The sequence below is a fragment of the Lampetra planeri genome, chromosome 40, assembly GCF_965212315.1.
Source record: "Lampetra planeri chromosome 40, kcLamPlan1.2.h2, whole genome shotgun sequence".
NCBI classification, from domain to species: Eukaryota; Metazoa; Chordata; class Hyperoartia; order Petromyzontiformes; family Petromyzontidae; genus Lampetra; species Lampetra planeri.
Window position 1 is genome coordinate 2,279,839 of NC_136146.1, and position 22,120 is coordinate 2,301,958.

The 22,120-nt window shown below is 43.3% G+C and overlaps 1 protein-coding gene across 5 annotated transcripts in view; it reads right to left on the minus strand.

Moving 5' to 3' along the window:
* Positions 1 to 2,898: 2,898 nt before the first annotated feature.
* Positions 2,899 to 22,120, minus strand: part of PNPLA8 (patatin like domain 8, phospholipase A2) — a 35,472-nt gene continuing 16,250 nt past the window's right edge. For all 5 annotated transcript variants that reach the window (XM_078612910.1, XM_078612909.1, XM_078612911.1 and 2 more), the window contains 6 exons: positions 21,022 to 21,116; positions 18,811 to 18,982; positions 17,371 to 17,428; positions 16,030 to 16,224; positions 9,468 to 9,663; positions 2,899 to 5,743 (listed from right to left, as the gene is read on the minus strand). In XM_078612910.1, coding sequence (XP_078469036.1) covers positions 5,466 to 5,743; positions 9,468 to 9,663; positions 16,030 to 16,224; positions 17,371 to 17,428; positions 18,811 to 18,982; positions 21,022 to 21,116 — 994 coding nt within the window. In that variant the 3' untranslated portion in view covers positions 2,899 to 5,465. The remainder of the gene's footprint in view (positions 5,744 to 9,467; positions 9,664 to 16,029; positions 16,225 to 17,370; positions 17,429 to 18,810; positions 18,983 to 21,021; positions 21,117 to 22,120) is intronic.

Below are 22,120 nucleotides of genomic sequence, written 5' to 3' on the forward strand. Positions count from 1 at the left end.
CCTTACAAATAAATGTCAATTATTATAGCTCAGTGGGTCTTACCCGATAAAATAAAATAAAAAAATGTATAGTATAATGTTGGGTGGACAGAGACGGGAAGATTTCCAAAAAATTGCACCATTGTGTCAATTGCCACGCCTGGAGATCGAACCAAACCGACCACTTCAGTGTGCTGCTAAACGTTACAGCACGGCAGCATCCGTCCGGCACTGAGCACTTTGTGTGTCCCAGAGATATGGATCCCACGGCATGCAATGTCCGGATCTCCCACATGGAAGACAGCACTTCTCGGAAGCAGGCTGCGCGCATTATCAACACACACGCCGCCTTCTCGCACACAAACTAAGATTGATACGACCGCCCATCACCAATCGATAAGCACACCGCCGTTTATTTCTTAATGGATGTGCGTGCTGCATGTGCATTAGCACTAAGGTTCTTAAATTATCCTACCGTACATATGGATACATACGCACGTTTTAATGTGTCGTGTGTACAGGAAGCCTCTTTCCTCTAGAGCCGCAGACTATTTGAACAAACTGCGGCAAGGCAGTACCTGGCATCCAGGTACTGCCTTGCCGCATGTTTTGCCACAAGTCTGAGTGGTAAATGCAGATTTGATGTCTTGCAATATGTATCTATTTGGCATTTGAACATTTTAACACCTGCCAGAAAGGGGAAAGCCTTTTTTTCCCCCATCACTTTGATACTGGCAAAAATGTCCCATAGACATCGTGTTATCGTCACAAGCGAGAGTTCATGCCCACGGCGGATACGTTCTGTATTTCATGACCTTCAACGTGTCTCGTGGAGTCCTGTCCAAACCGCTCACATTGACCCACCAACCCCTCTTCCCTTGCCGACTCATCCAACTGACACGCACACAGCAAAAGGCAATTACGTTGTGCCCTTTGACGACACACCCTTGTTAAATATCCAATGCCAGCGCTAAGAGGAAATATTTTACGATGGCTCCCATGCAGGCATGGACCAACAGATTTTTTTTGTTCCAATGCCAGACGGCAACAGCAGGTCGTGCCAGCTTGATTTACGGCACACTGCCACGAGCGATAAGCATTCAAGTGGTGGTGCTCTTACGCTGAACCCAGGCAGCCAAAGGCGCATTTATGTAACCTTCCCCACCCCCCCCAAAAAACAATCCTCATGTCCATATATAAGCGAAGCTGTAACTTTTTTATCTCTAAATATTATAGCGAGTAATTCACCTATTGCTTAATTTCAGGCAGAACAGTCCTGAAATGCTGCTCCGGAAAATAATGTTGGCACGCCACATCCACTTAACCTCAATGCGTCAGGATACTGCGGTGGTGTGAAAAAACAACCCATGCGTGTATAGTAACTTGGCGTTTCCAGATGATTGTAGGGACCGTACTTAAATATTGGGTACCATAATATTGGTTGCGTATAGCTTGGTATAACTTGTCCTCTAAGGATACGCCTGTCTAGTAGCTTATGCCAGGAATCCCGACTCCCAAGGCATCGCAGCAGCGTTCCACAAAACATTGAGAAATCAACGCCCGGTACCATCCGTGATTTATACATTACACTCGAGAGCCAAAAGTCAGTGACTTGAGTACCATAAATTGCCTCTTTCAAGTAAACGACGTGGCTCAGTATGCACGCAAAGCATACATTCTCAAACAGTCCACGTGGAAATATTGGCCGACGTGCTTCGTCTTGAGCCGCTGGAGTATTTTATTTGCCAGAGAATGCGTTTGCTTGTCCCGAAATGTCGGGTTCGGTAATCTTTCTTGAAGTGTGGCCTCTCGATTTCCAAGCCTGACAATGTATCGGCAAGGGAGCAGGGCTACAATGTGCTGATGTGCCCTAATACATCACATCAGCATAAAATAGGCACATTGATTCACTGCTGTAGAGATTAAAAGTCAACATGGTCATCCAACAGAATGGTGGGCGAACTAAACAGCAGTGTGTATATATGTGTGTGCACTCCATCATGCCATCTCATTCTAAACACCTTTTCTTGCTTCAACACGTATCGGTCAACAAAGAATGGCTGTGTGTTGATGTATGTTACTGGAGGGAGAAGGCCGGACTAAAAGGCACTGTGACAGATACCATGAAGACGAAGTCACCCTAAATACTTCAGAGGCAGACGATGTGAGACTATGTTCCTAAGCACACGTACAACTATCTATTTTTTCCCCCCAGAAATGTACAAATAGGTAGTGTATTTCCCCCGATAGCAATCTCACTTGGACCCAAATAACCATCACATTTAATATAATCGATTAATTATAACGAGTTGTCCACGCATTGCTTAATGTCAGCGATAAGTCCAGAATGCTGCTCCGGGAACACGTTTGGCGCCCCACATCCGTTTCGCCTGATTTTTCTCCTGAGACACCGCGGTCGTGCGCTAGAAAACACGCACATGAATAGTGCTTAAAAGCAACCAATATTAAAACTAACATGGATATTCTTCTTGGTTCTTTCGGTAGTCACGTAGAATGGAAATAATAAAATAATAAAAATAAAACATAATAAAATAATTCTCACGTTTCGGCCACAACGCACGCAGCCGTCCTCAGGTGAAGAACAGGTCTGTCGAGAAGACAGTCTGAAGACAGTCTGAAGTTCAGACTCTGTCTTCTCGACAGACCTGTTCTTCACCTGAGGACGGCTGCTTGCGTTGTGGCCGAAACGTCGTGAGAATTATTGTATTTTATTATTTTATTATTTCCATTCTACGTGACTTTACGGAAAGAACCAAGAAGATGAATCCCTGCAGTCACGAAAGCTTTAAATCGAAAAATTAATATTGTTGCTAACGATATTGGATCGCAATGACAGATAAGTCTCTCACGACAATAACAGCAACAGACCACATTAAAAACTCGTATCCATCCATGACATGCAGTAATGATTTGCTAATTTATTTTTTGTAAAAAGCAATATTGGCTACAATCGTGCATACACTTTACACACATGTTTTTTTTTATTGTGAGCCAATGATTATATTTGAGTTAATGCAAGTACTGTACTGTATCGTCTATATTGCGTTCTGGCAGTGAGAACAAATTTATAACCACAGTGAATGACATTCATCAATTATTGTTTCTCTGAAATAAAAACTGTTAAGATTTGTTTTGGGATGCAAGACTTCAGGAAAAGTTTCAATCTAAGCTGGGCATGGCCAGGGAGAATTGTAATACTTGCCTATGGCTATTAACATAGTAACGCTTCTTCATAATAAATGCATTTCGATTCAAGACCACTAATCACCACCTAACATTAAATAAAAATACAATTTGGCAACACGTAATTTGCTTTGCATGCAATATAAGTGATCAACTTTTTTTTTGCAAATTGACAGTCAAGGGTAAAATCTGTTTTCCACTAGTTTTCATTTACTACAAACGTGTTTCATTGCTTGAATGTAATACATTTACTAAATTCCATAATCCCCCCTGCCATGTGAACCATTTTGTTTAAGTTGCAGATTTTGTTTGTATTTCTTTATCAAATAATCTTGAAATGTAAACACACTTAGCTGCTATAAATGCAGTGGGGAAACAAGAGATGTGGCCAAACATATGGACGGCAACAGAAACATATGAACATTACAAAATGTAAATAAGCACCTCATGAATTATGTACGTATACGGTAATTCGAGATTACTAATTTCAAGAAACACAATCTTGTAGAAAGTGCTCAGGTTTGAAACAAATTAAATGTACCACTGTCATTGAGATTTATTAAGCAATTTTAAAAGTGTCTCTTATTAACGCAGGTTATAAAACAGACCATATTTTGTGAATCAGTTCTTAAAATAATAAGTGCATTAACGTGATGAGCTTTTAATGCCAGTGGAAATATACAATTTTCGTGCAAAACAGGAGATGTAGAATGGCGATGAACGTGTCACATGCTACTTCGTATTGTAATTGGTGTGATCCAGCGGTTCTTCGCCTTCACTGCAGTCGTTAAAAACCCATGGTAATACACAGGGTTTGATGAAACAAGAGGAGTACTTCCGTGGTCGTGATTAATTTGTGTTTTCGATTATTTACCTTCTAAAAACATCCGGCTATGTCTCGCACCCCCACGGGGTGAAAATAAAAAAAAAGTGGCGTTTTTTTCTTGCTGTGGTGTTCACACCCGATGATGATTGCTTGTGTTGCAATCGAAACGCCGTGAGAATTTTATTTCCCTTCTACGTGACTTTACCGAAAGAACCAAGAATATGAATCCCTGCAGTCACGAAAGCTTTCAATCGAAAAGTATCATCTTGCTTTACCCACAAGTGGTGCACAGGGAATATGGGGAGAATGATACAGAGGTATTTGACACAATTTATGCAGATATCCGTCTCAAAAGCACCTTTCTCCCTTATAGCAGCTGAATTTAATGACGGGCAAGTACACTGTATAGAATAAATGATTACTCGGCAAATTACAGAATGAGAACATAACACAATTTACTCGTTGACTAAAGTACAACACAGCCTGTGATCGTGTAGGTTAGTAAAACAGAACGATACATTATGAAAAATAGCAAGAACAATGTTAAATGTTGGAACCCCATATGCAAATGTTGTGAGCCTGTGATTAAAATCGTTTAGAATGAGGAAGAGGACTTTCAAAGTTTCTAACTAAAGTACCATTACGCTAGCTTAACCATCCTCATTGTTTTAGTACTAGATAGGCAACGTAGTTTTCATGTTATTTCAAAGCATGTTACACCAAATCGTTGGGGAAAAAACAACACCAATCCTATCTTAAGGAACACTAACAGCTGGTAGAATATATATTAAAAAATATATTTAAGGATTGTTTTGTCAAATCATTGTGACATTAGCATTTCATGTTTTATTTAACGGTAGTTACATTGAATTTCATACAATGATCGGCACTGATTTTAAATGTACAAAACATAAAGACGACATGTCCAACCGTGCATATACTGTTGATAAAAAAAGACTTAAGGAATGAAAAACTGAAAATACAATGAAGCACAGGAGAAAAGTGAATATTGCCAGTCAGTGATCAGCATACGTCTGTTGAAAGTGCTCCCTACTCACTGTTGCAATTATGTAGGTCTTGAATGCAACCTGCTACACATTGCTCTATCCCATGGATTCAGCAGCAAAATTCTATAAATGCGGCACACATCACTGCAGCACGCATGCATATTCTTTAGAGAGAAAAAAATCAACACGATTGCAATCAAAACTAAAAATTCCAGATACGTTCCACCTTGTGTTGTACAAATAAAGTGCAACGTCCAGGGGCCACATTCATATCTTGACAAACCACACTTGCTCTGGCGATTTGTCAGACTGTTGGTAACGGAAACACCGGCACATTGATGCCAAAAATCGGACACAAATGGGAGCCACTCGCCAAAGTTATCAGTTAGGCCCTCATTTTCAAAAAGCTTTTCAGATTTACGGAAAAGAAATCGCCGGAAAATCCACGATCACAGCTTGGACATGGCGGTTGGCCGCACACCCATCGTGTCCCTCCAGAGCTGCCAGCGTTCGGCCACGCGCTGCCGCCACGGCTTGCCGAGGCTCAGGCGAGCCGCTGCCCGCTCCAGCTTGGCACCGTTGCGCTCCAGGTAGGCGTGGGCGTCGTGCTGCAGCTGGTTGAGCCGCTCGGCGCGACGCTCGTCAAGCGCCACGTCCTCGCGCGTCAGTGGGTTGAAGCGGAAGTAGGCGTCCGCGGGCAGCAGGCCGTCCAGCATCGTGTGCACCTCTGTACCGGCGCGCAAGGGGTACCCAGGAGATGATCAAGAGTCGTACCTGAGATTGATTTTTGTTTGTTTGTATGTATGTGCATAATATAGGGTTTTTTGGGGTTAGATCGCGTAAATATGAACGGCGATAAACCTGTCACCATCCAACACAGCCAACTAGTGAGGTTTGTCACGTAAACAGAACAGGCCAATTCGTTACTAGTACAGCACACCGGTGCGTTGGAGAGCAAATCCACAACATTTACAATCTGAGTAGGACGTTTCGCCAGTAATAACAAGCTTCATCAGGTGACAGCCAGATTTGTTACGGATTTCTACTAGTAACGAATTGGCATGTTCTGTTTACGTGACAAACCTTACTAAATGGCCGTGACGGGTGGGGGTGAGTTTAACGACACATTTATATTCACGCGATATAACCCCAAAAAAAGTATTATGGATGATATTGGTTGCAAAAACCTACGTGTTAAACTGTATGTGGTCAGGTTGATTTATTAAATTATTACACCTTTTTTTTACCAGGGTAAGGCGCATTGAGCCTATATAGCTCTTTTTCAGAAGTGTACCTGGCCACAAGTGACACGGCTCAACGAAATGGCTTATCGCGTGGAGATTTGTAGCAGCCAAGTACTCTGAACGCATGCTGTTTCGAAATGTGGAGGGAAAAAACCGGGGGGACGTGGAAAAAAATCCACGCGACCAAGGGGAGAACATGCAAACTCCAATATACAGCAGGCGTCAGGATCGGAATCGAACCCACGACCCTCTGTATATCAGGCGAGATAGTTAACATCTCTCCACCGTGACGCCCATTGATGATCTTGCCCTCGTGGATTCACTCCAGTTAATCACTCAACGAGAGGTCACTTGCCTCCTCATAAGTCGACCGCTTCTGCAATGGGTACGTTCACTCATTGACGCCTCCGCCCGTGTTCTGGACTTAATCTACCAGAATGACTGTTTCGTCTCTTCCACGCTCTGGTCAACCCCCCAATACTGCAGATCGTGACAACACACCCTCTGACACGCTCACTCACACAATCACCCACTCGTCCACCATGTTTCATCACGCTCATCGGTGTGTGGATTGGTGCAGGAGGGGGGACGACTAAGGACCGGTTTAGATACGACTCGCCGCAAATCAGGTCACAGTGTGCATTGTGTCGTGGTTGGATAATCACTACACCACTGCATTTCCCAGATGCTTGTTCATTCTCATGTTGCAGTCATCATTATTTTATCGACCATCGAGGGCGGGATAATTAGCTGAGTTGCACCTGGAGCAGGATATGACCTCGCAAACGTCAAGCACTCCACCACAGTAGCACCAGATCAGATTAAATGTTAGTACAAACTATTTTTGATGAATGCTCTACTGTCATGTAAGCAAAGTTCGAAATCGATACAATGTGAGTGGCATACAAGCGTTCATGCCTAACATCAATGTAACAGAGGCAATTAAATTGCAATGCTTCTCTGTACTATTATTTTGCAGTTTCAGTTATCCAGAGTGTTTTGCCAGTCTACTGGCTTGATTTGGCAGCCTCACTCCAGAACATTAGAAAACTAGCTTTTTTGAAAAAACAAATTTTGGCTATAGGTCCCAAGAAAGGAAATGCATTTCTTCAACGAATAATACTAATTAAAAAAATTGCATCCAAAAATCTGCAGCACAATATCTCATCATAGCAATTACTTAAAAAATGTGTGCAATAAAAGTAAAATTGCTGATAGAGGATGCTTGCTGTTGGAGATTTATATCAACCCAAAAGATCATCATGAGCAGTATAATATTCACAAAATGTACAGAATATCAACAAATCAAATTTTCAAGCGGAACTTTCTGTATACTCCATACCTTTTCCCAGCATGGTTGCATATATACAATTTTGCAACTGAAGCAGAACAAAAGTATGATGCCACTACCACATTAATGTGAGGTTTTTTTCATAATAAAATGCACCTCTTGTCACTACTGGGCCGAGTGCAGTCTGTTGCCACTGTCGTTTCATCGAAGATCCATGTGGGTTTTTTTTGCAACCATTACTGGGGCTAGGCCTGTGGCCATCTAACTTGCAAAATGTTTTAAAAACAATGACAGTGCCAGGACAACATGCAAAGTCACGGTTGTCCAACCAAGCGCTTAGATTTAGAATCCAAAGTTGACGTTGCTGTCTGCCACTGAAACCAATTATACATCATAACCATCAGTCATGATCAATCCACTGCTGGATGAAGGCCTCTGCAAACAGTCACTATGTCACGGACCTGTGATGGAATTAAACTTTGAAGAGGACCTGCACATGAGCTGAAGTAATTGCTCCATCTCCATGGTGGGCACCCTTTCCGGAATATTCCCTCATTTGGCAGCAGCTAACATTGTGTTGTTAGTCTTGTCCACTGGCCATAATCCCTTCAAGGGATGTGTCTTTCCCAAGCACACTTATTTTCTTCACTGTCAATATATCTGTAACTTGCGTAACTTCTCTTGTATATAGCTCACCATAAATCCCAGAAATGCTTCATTCATTCTGGTCTAAATGAGTCCTTACAAGATTTTATAATAAAATACTCAAATGCCATCACTAAATTATGGACAGACAATATCAACATAACAGACTAAAGGAGTAGGAGGCTCTCATTAAAATCTTCTGCATGGCGAACTACAAAACTGGAAAACACATGATCCTCCTGAGTTTAAGATTTGGGTCAATAAACTTTTCCGCGTAATGTCCACGGAGCATTTGGGCTGCAAAATGACAAAACAGATCGTTGGCTTGCCAACAGATCTGGTCCCCATTGTTTTACACTCTGCCAAATTCTTTCAGGGGCGTTAACATAATCCAGCTGGGTTCGTACCCAGGTGAGTTCACTCTTATTTAATGTTCTCCTTATTGTCTTCATTACTCTTCCTTTAGTTCAAATGAGGACTCTGCACATATTTAAATCCCCTCCCCTCATCCCCATACATTTAGCCCTTTCAGCTTGAAATTCCCTCCCTTAATTTGTTTTACCAATTAACCTCGAAGGTTTATACCAATAAAGACAGATGGATTTAGCGTTAAAAGGAGACAAGGTGAAATTGGGTCATTCCTTAACTGTTGGTTAGTTTACTATCTCGGAAAAGAAATACCAATGGATTTTTTAATGCTTTCTATCATTAGTTTTTTTTTTCTCTGAAAGTATCAAACTAATAACATGACACGGCCAAACGTCATGAGCAGAGGCGTGCACATGACCTGTCCTGTGACGTCGTGAGATGACACCATGCATGGTTATGGCGTCGTGGCGCATGACGACATTGCACTGGCCGAGGAGGCTCACCCCATCACCGCTGGTTTTTTAATCACCAAATTATGGGTAATGCTTTGATTAATTTCCCCGATGTTCTTGAGGGTTAAGTCTCCAATGGGGAAACAACGTTATAATTATATTGCATTTATATTGATATGTCTATGCGAAGAGTTATATCGTGACCCAAAATCACAGTCAAATGGACGACAAAGCTCATGCATTAACACATTCAACCTGAGTCGCACCTGGCCTGCTCTGATGAGTCCGGTGTGCCTGATACCCTCAATGCCCCTGAAACTACCACCCGGAACGTCGGAATGTTGCAATGTATAATGTGAAGGAGGATGTGGAATGAAAATATTTAATACAAAAAAATAAAGAGAGGGAGTACGCGATGGTAGCTACGCCAAGGTTGCACCGCACACTCACCCTCCGTGTCCGTGGCGCTGGTGATCACGTTGCTCAGCTTGGCGCGCAGGCTGGTGGAGGAGACGTTGCTGGAGCTGGTGAGTTCGTGCCGACCGGTGCCCAACGACACCACGCACTGCCACGGCATGCCCGGCCACAGCAGCTGGCACTCGTGAAGGGCCAGCCCGCATGGGTTATTCACCGTTAGGGCGCCGTCCTGTTCCCGCAACGACAAAGAGTGTTCAATGCACCGATGAATATCAATATAAAACCCGAAAAACAGACGCTCCGATGGACTTAAAGTAGACCGTGGAGGTTTCATATCAAACACATTCCTGCGGAGGGAGCTGGTAGGAACGTTGGGTTGCTCGGTCAATGGCCAGGGTCAACGGCGGCGTGGTGTATTCCGCAAATATGCCCGACTGTGAGGGCGGGCACAAGCCAGCGTGAGTAGGTTAAACGTTGAGTTTTATAAGGGCACCACGGGGTGACCAGCCCCTCCCCACCCAGCCCCACCCCTCCCACCCCGCACACAGCCCCACCCTCCCCCTCCCCACCCAGCCCCTCCCTGCACGACAGACGGACACAATAATCCCCTGTGGGATGGTGTAACCAGGAGGTTCCTACCAGTATATTTGTAGAATCTGGCAGGAAGAAGCAAGTGACGGCTTGGTGTGCTATCATCTAAGATAGTGGCTTTAATAACCTCTTAAACCGGATATTGAATTGCGTTCAGAAATGTACTCTTAATGTATTGTCCTTGGCAAAGCAAATTATATTTGACAACAAGACTATTGTTTGTTTAAGTGGATATATAAACACACTCCATGCATGAGTGCAATTGTACATGCTTGCATACTGATAATAGGAAACCCATACTACTGTATCAAGGTCAAGACAATAATGACACTGATGACCCAGTTACATTTAATGGGAAACTATTGTTGGTGTGGCCCACATAATAAGCAAATGGCATAACATTCATCAACGTCCTACAAACTGTATTCACGTTGTATACGGCGTTACAAAAACCACTGCGTTCCAAAAAACCACTGCATAATTGTTCCATGGGCATATGCTCCGCAATGTCAATTATCTTATTCTAAACAGTGCATTACATTCATTTGCACTTTATTTGTAGATGTGATGTGCAATTACAAATCAATGCACCGGCCCAAAGCACTAATTAACTTGACTACTTAAGGCCATCAATTGGTGCAATAATTTGCATAGCCATCAGCTGCAACGAGAGAAGAACTAATGCTTTTAAACTTAAAGCCTCATGGCCTGATTAAAAAAAATCAATTAACCTCAATTTCTATCAGGCACGAGTGTCTCGCAACACACAAGCTGTCTTTCCTGCTCACCAGGAGCCTAAGGAGATTGTGTGACATGTGAATGTGACTACCTATTTACAACTTAAAACCACAATACTACAATAACATTTCTCCTTTTTGTTTTTAATATATTCATGACTAGCTTTACTACCCGGCTTCGCCCTGGACTTGGATTCACCACGCCCGGCCGCCTTTGTCCCCCCAGTGGTGATGTTCACACACAACACACCAGTTACTCGTTTGAGGCTGAGTCGACCTCGGGGAGGCCCAGGACCGGTTGAAATAATCGTCACCGGTGGTGGCCGTGAGCGGGAATCAAACTCGGGTCGCCGGGTTCGTAGTGCAGCGCGCTAAGCACTACGCGTGCGCGGGTCACATGACAGATGTGACGTCACAGCTCACTTGCCGTGCAAAATATATGCATTATTGCGTCCCCCCCCCCCCCCAAAAAAAAAAACCAAAGTGTATTTTTTTAATTTTAGCATGGTGTACAGTCTGGAAAGTACCCACATGGCAAATTTAAAGTTTGTTGCATGTCGGGAAGTATGCTAAACATTTTAAACAGACACACACATTCACAAATTTCCCTTCTAGAAAAAAGATTTCCCGACTATGCAACCGCCACCTCAGCACACACCAAATCATTATGCATGACCTTTCTGCAACAGCAAAGGCACGCACAACACCACCATGGGATGGACCTGGAAGTAGCATCCGTTATGGATCTGTCTACCGCAATCTCTCAACTGTGCTCTCTAGGCCACAGCAGCGTGTTTTACTCAAGGGTTATCGTCTGAAAAAGTCCTTGGCTATCGGAAATGAACATTAAAATAGCAAAACCGAAAACCCGTTTAAGTTCACCCAGCCATCTTCACCCAAAATGTGTATGCACCTTTCCCAGTCTTGTAATGTTCAAATTGTAATGTTTAAGAGACGAGGTTTTTACCGGCTTTGTTTTTAAATATGCAAAGAAGCATCCTTGTAGTAATGTTTGGGTGTCCCTTAAATCCTTTACACTGTATATTAAGGGATGGGTAAGGTATTGAAAGACAGCTTCTCACTCATTACAGTGGTCAACAAAAAAATACATTTTTTTCTGGCCTGGACTTGTGCAGCTGTTTTAGACTAATTTCAGGGTGCTGATTCCAAATCTGATCTCAGATTTGCTCTATCACATCTAATTTTATGCTATCGGCATACCCCATTTTAATTGATTTTACCCGAAATTAACTCTGTCACTTATGATTGCAAGTTGTTGCGAGTCAGTGACTACTTTAGTGTTAAAATATGGTGCTGTATTTTTAGGATAGTGTGTTTATAATATAATTTTATGCAGATATCCACATTTATTTAATATTTTTCTTCTGCAGTTTTGATTGAAAATGCAATATTTGATATCTCAAAAACCTGATGTGATAGACAAAAACTGATGCCAGATTTAGAATCAGCACCCCAAAAGTACATTAGAACCGTTGGAATACCTTATGCCAGAAAAAGTGTGTTGACCAGTGTAATCGATATTCAAGGTGAAGAGGCCAACAGACAAGTCACATTGGCCTCTATAATCGGCATGGGAAGAGCAGTTGCGAGTTTAATGGAAAATTAACATTCCTCCTAAATCAGCCTTGTCCCACACTCCAAACCTTCACTGCCTTGATAAATTGGCTTTTCTTTCTGCCCGTCATTTAGTAAAGCGCCCATTACTTTGCAGTGTCATACTATTATTTGTTTATTGGAAGTGGTTGCAGATTAATTGGTGGCTTCCTAGCGACTAGTTTGTTGTCAAAGCTTAATGATTAAGTTTGCAAAGAGCACTGTGCAATTTATTGCAATTATCTATGATGAGCCTCATGTGGTATGACCCTTTTGGTGTGTTCGTCTGTAAATGGTGATGCATTCTTACTAAAATTACGTTATCGAATAACAGAGATGCACTTGGGAGTTCGCTAAGCCGTGATATATTACTCAATAGTTTGCATTTAACATTTAACAAGATAAAAATTAGGGAATACACAAAGTAAAGAATAACATTAAGTATTTTACGACTCTTTTCATTCAACCTATTTCTTCATTCCTATGGTGCTGTAACAGATTTCACTAGCCCGTGGGAAATCAGGAGCTGTCAACATTCCCACTAAACATTTATTGATGAGCATTGTCCCAAGGTGATTGAATTACATGCTGCAATAAATAAATAAACGTGCCATAGATATGGGCAAAAAAATAACGGCAGCATAATGATTGGCATTAAATGTTATTCTGGAACGGATTTTTAAATAGTATGGACGAAGAAATGCAGAAGGCAGCTTAACTGGAAGCTTCCTTATATCATCGTCTACTTAATATACAACGGGGCTGTGCAAGCACATGCTGTGTGCAATGCTTGTGCATGAAATCACATATGATTGAATTAATACCATTAAATTAGGTTATTAAAGAGACCAAACGAGGCTACTGCACAAAGTACTACACAAATTCACCCAAAATGCAACTCTGTAGTAAAAGTGTCATGGTTAAAAAAAATACATTCTTCGACCACGCTTTATCCAATCGGGTATAATGTGTCTTTAAGTAGAAAAAAACAGGGTCATACTGGTGTCAGAAACACACATTCTGCAATAAGTTATTTAGAGAATACGTTTGCATTTGCTTCTAACTTGCCAACTCTGGTGTACAAATCCCGCTGCTGTTCTGCTTACCACTTGGTGACCCAAGAATTGGCTCATGTTGTGCTCGGCACACATCCAGCTGACAAAAGCGCTGGTCTCTGAGCCATCATTATAATTCTGAAAACGTACACCCTTCCGCCAGCATAAGTGGTAAATGGCTAACTTGTAACTTCAACAAAAAATATCGCCATTACCATTAGTATGCCAAGTACTGCCTTAGGAAATTTGCTCCAAGTGAGAAAGATGATCATGAGAGATAGTGGTGGTTCAGAGGGGCCTCAAGCCTGCAATGGCTTGACATGGCTCATGAAAGATGTTCCAATTAGCATAGGACAGTCCACGTGTTGTACAAAGCAAACAACATGCCTGGTTAAATATTCCAAGCACACTAACCCTCACCCAGATAAATAACATGTGCAAGTGTTTTCTGTACACGTGTGGAAATGCTCCAGAGCTACATTTAGTGATGAAGCATCCCATGTGAAAACAGTGGCAGAGTGACAGCGTATAGCAGGCTAAGGCCGTCAATTAATTCCGGGAAACGTGACGGATGTCACCACAACGCACATGTGTGGAGGTCAGAAATATAAATTGAGCAGCAATGACTTCCAACCTAAGGGTGAAAATGATCAATTTAGGTCAGATGCTGCATCAACACTGTTATCCTTTGGCAAGCGGGTTTATTCAACTGTAACATTATAATTTTTTCATGTTTCAGATTCCAGTGAACATGTGTAATGAAAAGAACGACACTGCAGTCTTTATCTTTCACAAATTTATCCAAATGCAGAACATCTATTTTACTGAAAGAATTTGAAACTTCCATAACAGAAATTCCAAACACATGTCTAATAAACAACAGTATATCTGTGTGGGGAGCGATAGTGTAGCGGTTAGCGCGCTGCGCTATGAACCCGGCCACCCGAGTTCGATTCCCGCTCACGGCCAACACCAGTGACAATGATCTGAACCGGTCCTGGGCCTCCCCTAGGTCGACTCAGCCTCAAATGAGTACCTGGTGCGGTGTGTAAACATCACCACTAGGGAGACAAAGGCGGTCGGCCGTGGTGCTGGCCACCCACCCCCTCGTGTACCTTTGCGGCCTTCATAGGTGCTCGCTAACAGTACTTGCCCCTACAGTCTGTTAAGGCTATATGGGGGATCTTTATCTGTATTTGTGTGTGCAGCGGTAGTGCAGTGGTAAGCGCACTGCACTACAAACCCGCCCACCAGTTCGATTCCCGCTCACGACCAATAACACTAGCCCTGGGCCTCCACTAGGTAGACTCAGCCTGAACTTATCACCTGGTGTGGTAATTATTGGCGGTCAAGTGTGGTGCTGACCACCCACTCCCTCGTGCCCTATGCTAGCCTTCATAGGTGCTCGCTAACAGCACTTGCCCAAACAGCCTGTTAATGCTACATGGGGGATCTTTGCCTATTTTTGTGTGTGCACATGTATGGGTGTGTTAATGTTCGTTGTCTATTTACTTATTTATAAAGATAATTTACAGACCTTTACCAACTGACAAAGAGATTAAGGCTTCCCCAACGCATGTTGGTCAAAGGGGCTGCTTGACCATACATCACCACATTGGTCAGTCCGGGTTGCTGGGTTCATAGCGCAGTAAGAGCTTCCATCACCGTACAACCCCACTATTTATTGAGCAAACAAATACTAAACAAGGATGTATTTTTCATTCAATGAAAATTGACGATTTACTTTTCGAGGCTGAAGTAGGCGTTTTCATCACGATCTTTTACGAAACTTTTAACTCACACTAAAAACCAATATTCTGCTGTCCTGCTAGCCAAAACCTCAATTTATCTCGAGTTGAATAAATAAAATCACAAACAACGCGGGGGTGGTGTTGTCAATGGCGGAGCCAGGATTTTCAGGTAGAGGGGGCAACTCCTCCAGCTGGCGCAGCCATCGATCGATGGTCGAATTCGAATCGTCTGTGATCGGCATCGCACTCGCTGAAGGTGTTTGCCTTCAGGGAAGTCGTGTACTGTACACGCAACTGTGCACAATTCTGTGAGTCACTGATTGCCAATTATGGACTCAGACTATTTTCCTATCATCTCATAGTCCCTGGCACGTAATAATATGCTACACAGTAGCAGTGGGGGTCGCAAAATGCCGATTTATTACGAATAAACCCCAATGATCCGATCAAAATTAGGGATTTCGATCGGATCATTGGGGGGGGCCCGTGCCACCCCACCCCCCCCCCCCCCCCACAGGCTCCGCCAGTGAGTGTGGCCAGTACCAAACCTGGCTGCCTTTGTCTGCCCAGCGTTGATAGTGACTGAACCTTGACTGGGACTAAATAAGTGCTGAGTCGATCTAGGGGAGGCCCAGGACCAGTTCACATATTCACCACGGACTTCGGCCATGAGCAAGAGTTGCACTCGGGCGGCCGGGGTTTGTAGTGCGGCACGCTAAACCGCCGTGCCACCGCTCCGCACGCGTGCACGCGCTCAGATGTGGAACTTCGGCGCACCGGACGGCAACGCAGCGTTTGCTGGTGGAGCGTCACACAACGCACGGGCCGAGAGGAGAGGGGGCGTCACCTGGTGCAGGTAATCGTTGAGCTTGTACTCCTGGAAGTATCCGGGCGCGGCAGAGGAGGCGCGGATTGCCTCCCACAGGCGGTAGCTGCAAGCCCCCGGATAGTGCGAGCGCATGCCCACGCGGTGGTTGTAGTTCCTGAAAACGAAGGGCTTGGGTGCCGAACCAACGTTCACCACCGTGCTCACGGCCACCACCTGTTTTGTCCACACAAGCACGTGGAGGTCGTGGGTACACAGGGATACATTTTTTTTAATGGGAAAAGGCAAATGGTAAAAAAAAAACATCTAACCACTGTGCACTGATTTATATGTCACGAGCACAGGACCAATGTTTAATTATATAATTATCGGAATATTAATGAACCCAACACAATACTGGACAATGTTTTTTTTTTTAATAGCTACAAACGTTTGAGGGTATATTAAACATTCCCGTCTGTAGTCTGTCTGAAAGTCTACGAGAAAATGACGGTTGACAATGTATTATATAACTTTCCAGAAAATCCATTAAATAAATCGAGTGTTCGAGATTCTAACGCTGTACAAAGAACTCTCATGCACGAAACATGCAGGGCCTCTGCTGCCGAATGCTGAGGGGCAGTAAAAATTCATGACGGGTATCGGGAACCAGACCAGATAATGGTTCCCAATTTATTAAAACTAGAGGCAGCAGAAGATGTGCTTTAGTTTGGCACGAAAGGAAGAGCCCATCAAATACACATTCAATTCTGCAGAGTGCCGTAATCTAGCAGAGTGCATAATAATTTCTATCTTAGCACTAACGCAAAAACCCCACAAAGAAAAATGAGTGACTGTTAACACAAAGCAACAAGGCGTGGCTCTCTTTAAAAAATCATCCGAAGAAACATCAGCACGGAACGATTGTGAGCTTTTCTACTGACATTGTATTCATGTTTTGGGACCATATTTAGCCTCAGGAGGCAAGACTCAACTGTGATTTTGGTGCCATAGCGTACTTTTAAAAATTCTGGATTTTCTTTTCAAAGTAACCTACTGCAGAGAGATGTTGTGTACCGGTACAGCCCTCTTGTGCATCCAATGCTGCACGAGCAGGCAATGGGGGTTCATTCACCATATTTTACCACGCTCCTCAGTGTGGGTTGGTGAATGCAGAGGGAGTCGATGTTCGAGTTTTTGGAGCACAGAACAGCACATCAGTGGCTTTCACAGTGTGACTCTATGTGGACAACATAGCGTTGCAGCAACCTAAAGCCCCTGTGTACTGTGCATGGCTGGGTACATTTTGGGCGATTGTTCATTGACACAAGGGTTTGCAGGTAACAACATTGGAATTCAGTTTTTTAAATGTTGCCAAATTACCTTTGGCGTGCCAGAATTACGAGCCGTTTCAATCATTCGCGAATCTCCCATCCGTTCCCTTGTCAAAAAACAATGGGAAAAAGACAATTTAAATTATCGACGTTCACTGTATATGCCGGTAACATGTTACACAGAACGGAGCAGTTCACGCAAAAAAAAGTCCTGAATGCAAGTTTGCAGAGACAAATGGCTTTGCATCCCAGTAGCTTTCGGCTCAGGCATTGCAATGTCAGCCACAGCGTCTCTCATCAGACGCTGCGCACTGTGAATCCACTGCCAAATCAATATGCATTTGGCAACAGAGACAAAAGCTTGCGGTGCTAAATCCAATGCTGAGGCACCGGTGGAGAGCCGAAAGCGGATGAATATAATTAAGTAACTTGCGTGTTGTCTTCATGCCGCAAAAGGACAGGATGTAATTCTGTAATGCACGCCGATGTTCATTATGAGAGCTATCGTGTCATCTCGGTGCCAAGCTTTTGTTTGAAAAAAATCTACCCAAGTAAATGTGTTTTGAAAGATTGAAATTATTTTGCTTTATACTATGTGTGTATGCAAACACAGTATGTACAGAGGGATGTTAAATGTTTCGACACATGTCTATTTTGCAAGTGATCCCTTAGGCATAAATATAAATGCAAAGTCAGAGAGTACCGTTTCTACTCATCTTGGCAGTATGAACTCACATACGGAACGTATACGCAAGTACTTGCACGCATGTACATGTGGCAGCCCTTTGTCAATCCGCTTCCGTGCGAGGTTCTACCCACTCCATGCAGACCGTGGGGGTTAATTAACCATACCTCCCCCACACTGGTCAGCGTGGGTTGCTGAAGGCGGGTTAGTATAAACATGGGGGGGCATCAAAGCACAGTTCACCAATGGATTTTGCTGCGTTGCCCCCTGCTGGCCAATACAAAACCCCACAGCCTACAAGACCAGTTTAAACATTGTGGACAACCAACGTAGCACTATCAAGGCTAAAGCCCTGCTTGACTTTCGAGATATGACGGGATCAGGTGCATTCCGGATTACTTCATCATAGTCATACCATGCGTGCGCGGTGGGTGAATACAGGTGGTCTCTCTGGTTTTACGACAGTCCGATTTACAAAGATCCGCATTTACGACGTTTATATCATTGCCACCATGAATCAATTTACGACGCAGAAATTTGATTTACGACGCATTTTCCGACACGACTCTGGGACACATTTGAATAGTCTGGTTTCCGATGTGACTTGGAATGAAGGTTTTTGTTATTCTCAAGTGTTTTTTTTTACCAATTAAACTGTGTTAATACGGCTGATAAAAGGAAAAAAACTAATCAGCAGGTTGGTGTTTCTGCTCTTTCTACTACCTGAGGAAATTTACGACGATCTGATATACGACCGGGGGGTTCCAGCAACGCGCTGCGTTGTGAAAAAACGGGAACAGTTACTTGAGTATTTTCTCCCAGGCCTGGCTGTCGTAGAAGGCGTGGCTCCAACCCATCTTCATGGTGCCAACAAAAACATTTTGAGTGAAGATGTCAGAGCCCAGCTGGCGGTACATTTCCTCGCACTCCTGCAGCGGGATGTGGTAAACGCCCAGCATGAACGCCAGGATGGCACCTGTACACGAGTCAGAAAATCAGGAACTGTTTGCTTCAATTCACCTCACACCGTTTCACACTCACGTGCGTAGCAACAGCGGTGCCAGAATAAAATGGGAGTCATTTATTGTAATGTGAAACATTTAGCAGCTCCTCTGTCGGCAAAACTGCCTACAGTACTATTACAAGCTATGCTCCATCAAGCTCCTACATGTTGTTGCTTAATCTCCACTTGTATTCTTGCTCTATATGAACCCTTTGTCTTAACTGATGTTTCGAGCATTTGCATCAATGACTGTGAACGGATTCAATGATACGCTCTATAATCGAATGCACCTTGGACCTGTGTTTGAAACTAGCCTGCATTATTAATCTGACTCATCAGGAAAATCATTGCGTTCACCGATTAATACTTTCGTTATTTTTTTTGTCAGACCAATTAATGCTCGGTGCCTATTTAGGCACAATTGTCACCAGTAATGTTTCCTCAACACACTTTAGGCACAATCACGAAAAGGTACATTTCCTCATACTCAGGCAGCAATTAAGTTCTCCACAATAGTGTTGTTTTGGTTTGGTCGCGTAAATGTATGTCATGAAACCCACCACCACCCAACACAGCCAATTAGTAAGGTTTGTCGCGCGAGCTGGGCTGGAGTCATTGGCCGTCGGGTGGTGGCAGGTTTAAAGACAAATTTATATTCATGAGACCTAACCCAAAAAACCCTCTATTAAGTATATTGGTCGCGAAAGCCTACGTGTTAAATCAAGTTCTCTTCCTCTCATGCCAATTCCCCTTGCCTCACGTGAACGAATATCCCTCGTTTCAATCCTCACGCTCTAACTTCCTCACTTTTCTGAGCATTCCCACTCTATCCCTGTTCCTTGGCAAGCCTCTCAAGGGCTGATTTGCCACAAATTTTCTTAAGTTCACTTCTAGAGATTGAAAATCGTAGTGGAGTGATCGAAATGTATTCCACGGACGGCGAAACTTCGTGGCTTGCGGTAAAACCAAATGCTAACAGAGTGAAATGAGTTTCTGTCTGGGTTGCTTTTGATATCAGGGGAGCCCAAAGGCATTGACTGCAGCACTTTAACGACACAGAGGTTTAACCCAGTGAAACGGCAGCTGTCAAACATACAATGTCAATGCACTCTCTTTTTTATCCACTTAGGTAAAAAAATAAAATTTAGGCTTCCATTAAAAATTTCAATTTTATTGTCATCTAACGAGAAATGACGTCCATCCTCACACAGAAACTCAAACAAATCCACTGAATCTTGACTTAAAGCTTTCGTGACTGCAGGAATTCATATTCTTTGGGTCTTTCGGTAAAGCGACGTAGATAGAAAAATAATAAAAATATATCACGACGTTTCGATCGCAACACGAGCAATCGTCATCAAGTGAAAAAATATAGCGGGAGAGCTGCTGAGGCAGGATGTTATAAAGGTTTAAGATGGGTGAAGGCAAACGGTCATAAGCGAAGTGGGCGGGGTTAGTGAATAAATTTGCATGTCAATCTAAGATCGGAGAGCTGAGCTACCTCCACGACGACGAAGCTGCGGAGGTGGCCATTGCATTGTGAGAGATGGGCATGTCAATGTAGGAAAAACGAAAACCACCGCCACATCGAGGAAAACGAGCAACGGTGGCTGTGTTAGTGAGACACGCCAGAGCACTCTTCTCAGGAAATAAAAGAGAAACACTGCAGTATGAAACACAATTAAGCTTTGACAAACGTTGGCAATTCAAAGGCAAATTTGCATTCTATGGGTCACAAACAAGGTTATATTTAAGAATTAGCGTGGCCTTTGAAGCCGAAACTGCTAGAGTAGCGGGATAAAACACTCCACCCCCCCCAACCCAAGTACACTTACTCACATGCTAAACTGCTAGTTCAGAAAATGTGCTAACATTACAGAGGCGAATCCAGACTCTTTGCCGATGACAGTCACGTATCCCGGGCAAGTGGGTGTGCAGCCACAACGCATTACCAAAACACACAACACACGCGGTGAAGGGTGCGCGAGTGAGGACAACATAAATGGTAGTACCTGTGCTGACGCCGCAGATGTAGTCAAACATTTCGTGAACGGGTTTCCCTGTGTGCCCCTCCAGCTTCTTCAGTGCTTGCAAGGCCACAAGCCCCCTTCGGAAACAGGCAAAAGGTGTCGAAGTTACTTGCTGCCGAAACGAGCATCGATATATACAGCACCTGAGCCAGCGGGGGGAAATTCCACATTCGTATGGTGGAGGAAAGTCTATCCATAGGACAAGCACGGCTGAGTTTCCCAGAGTGGGACTTGTTGCCTTTTTCCCGCACCTCCGATTGGCACGGTTGGCTACGTGCGGTGCGAAAAAAGTTCAATATGCGTACATAGATCTTACATTATATTTATTTAGATAATAGATATCGCAAATTACTCATAAACTGCAGCATTGTATTCCAATGCTCTTTCGGTATAATACATTTGGCTAATTCCATGTGGGAACACCGAAAGCTTTGCATGTGGCGCCATCTGATGCCTTCGCTGTGACATTGCACGGAAAATTCAGTATGAGTGCTTGCTGCAGGGTTTTACGATAACCAAATTTGTAAATGGTGAAAAAAAGCCATAAAGCTCTATATCAATCCCATTGTACTGCCTGACACATATCAATGCAAGTGGAACACATGCGTCCAATGTGACATACTTCCCCACCCCATGCTGGGCGTGCGTAAATAACAACATCGTTCAAAGCAAGCTGCACTTAGCAGGTTAAACAAGAAAACATTATAACGTTGCATATTAAGCATGCTTGGCTATATTAATTGCATGACAGCATTACAATCGCAGTGTCATAAAATTATTTGAGACTGTAAAACATTTCTGATGATTCAACAACATCCCTAACGCCACTGACATTGCATACGTCATTGGAACTGCTTGCGATGTTGGTTTGACATTGGAGCAGATTACACTCGTATTCAAAAGGCAATAGATGAAACATGCAATTCAGCATTCATTGCTTGCTGTTCGAGAAGCGAACCAGAAAGAAATTGATTACTTGCTGTAGAAAGGAGACGTCCGCTTACTGTGCAATATGTAAAACTAAACTATAAACTATTTGTATTTTACCAGGTAAGGCCCACTGAGCTATGTAGGTCTTTTT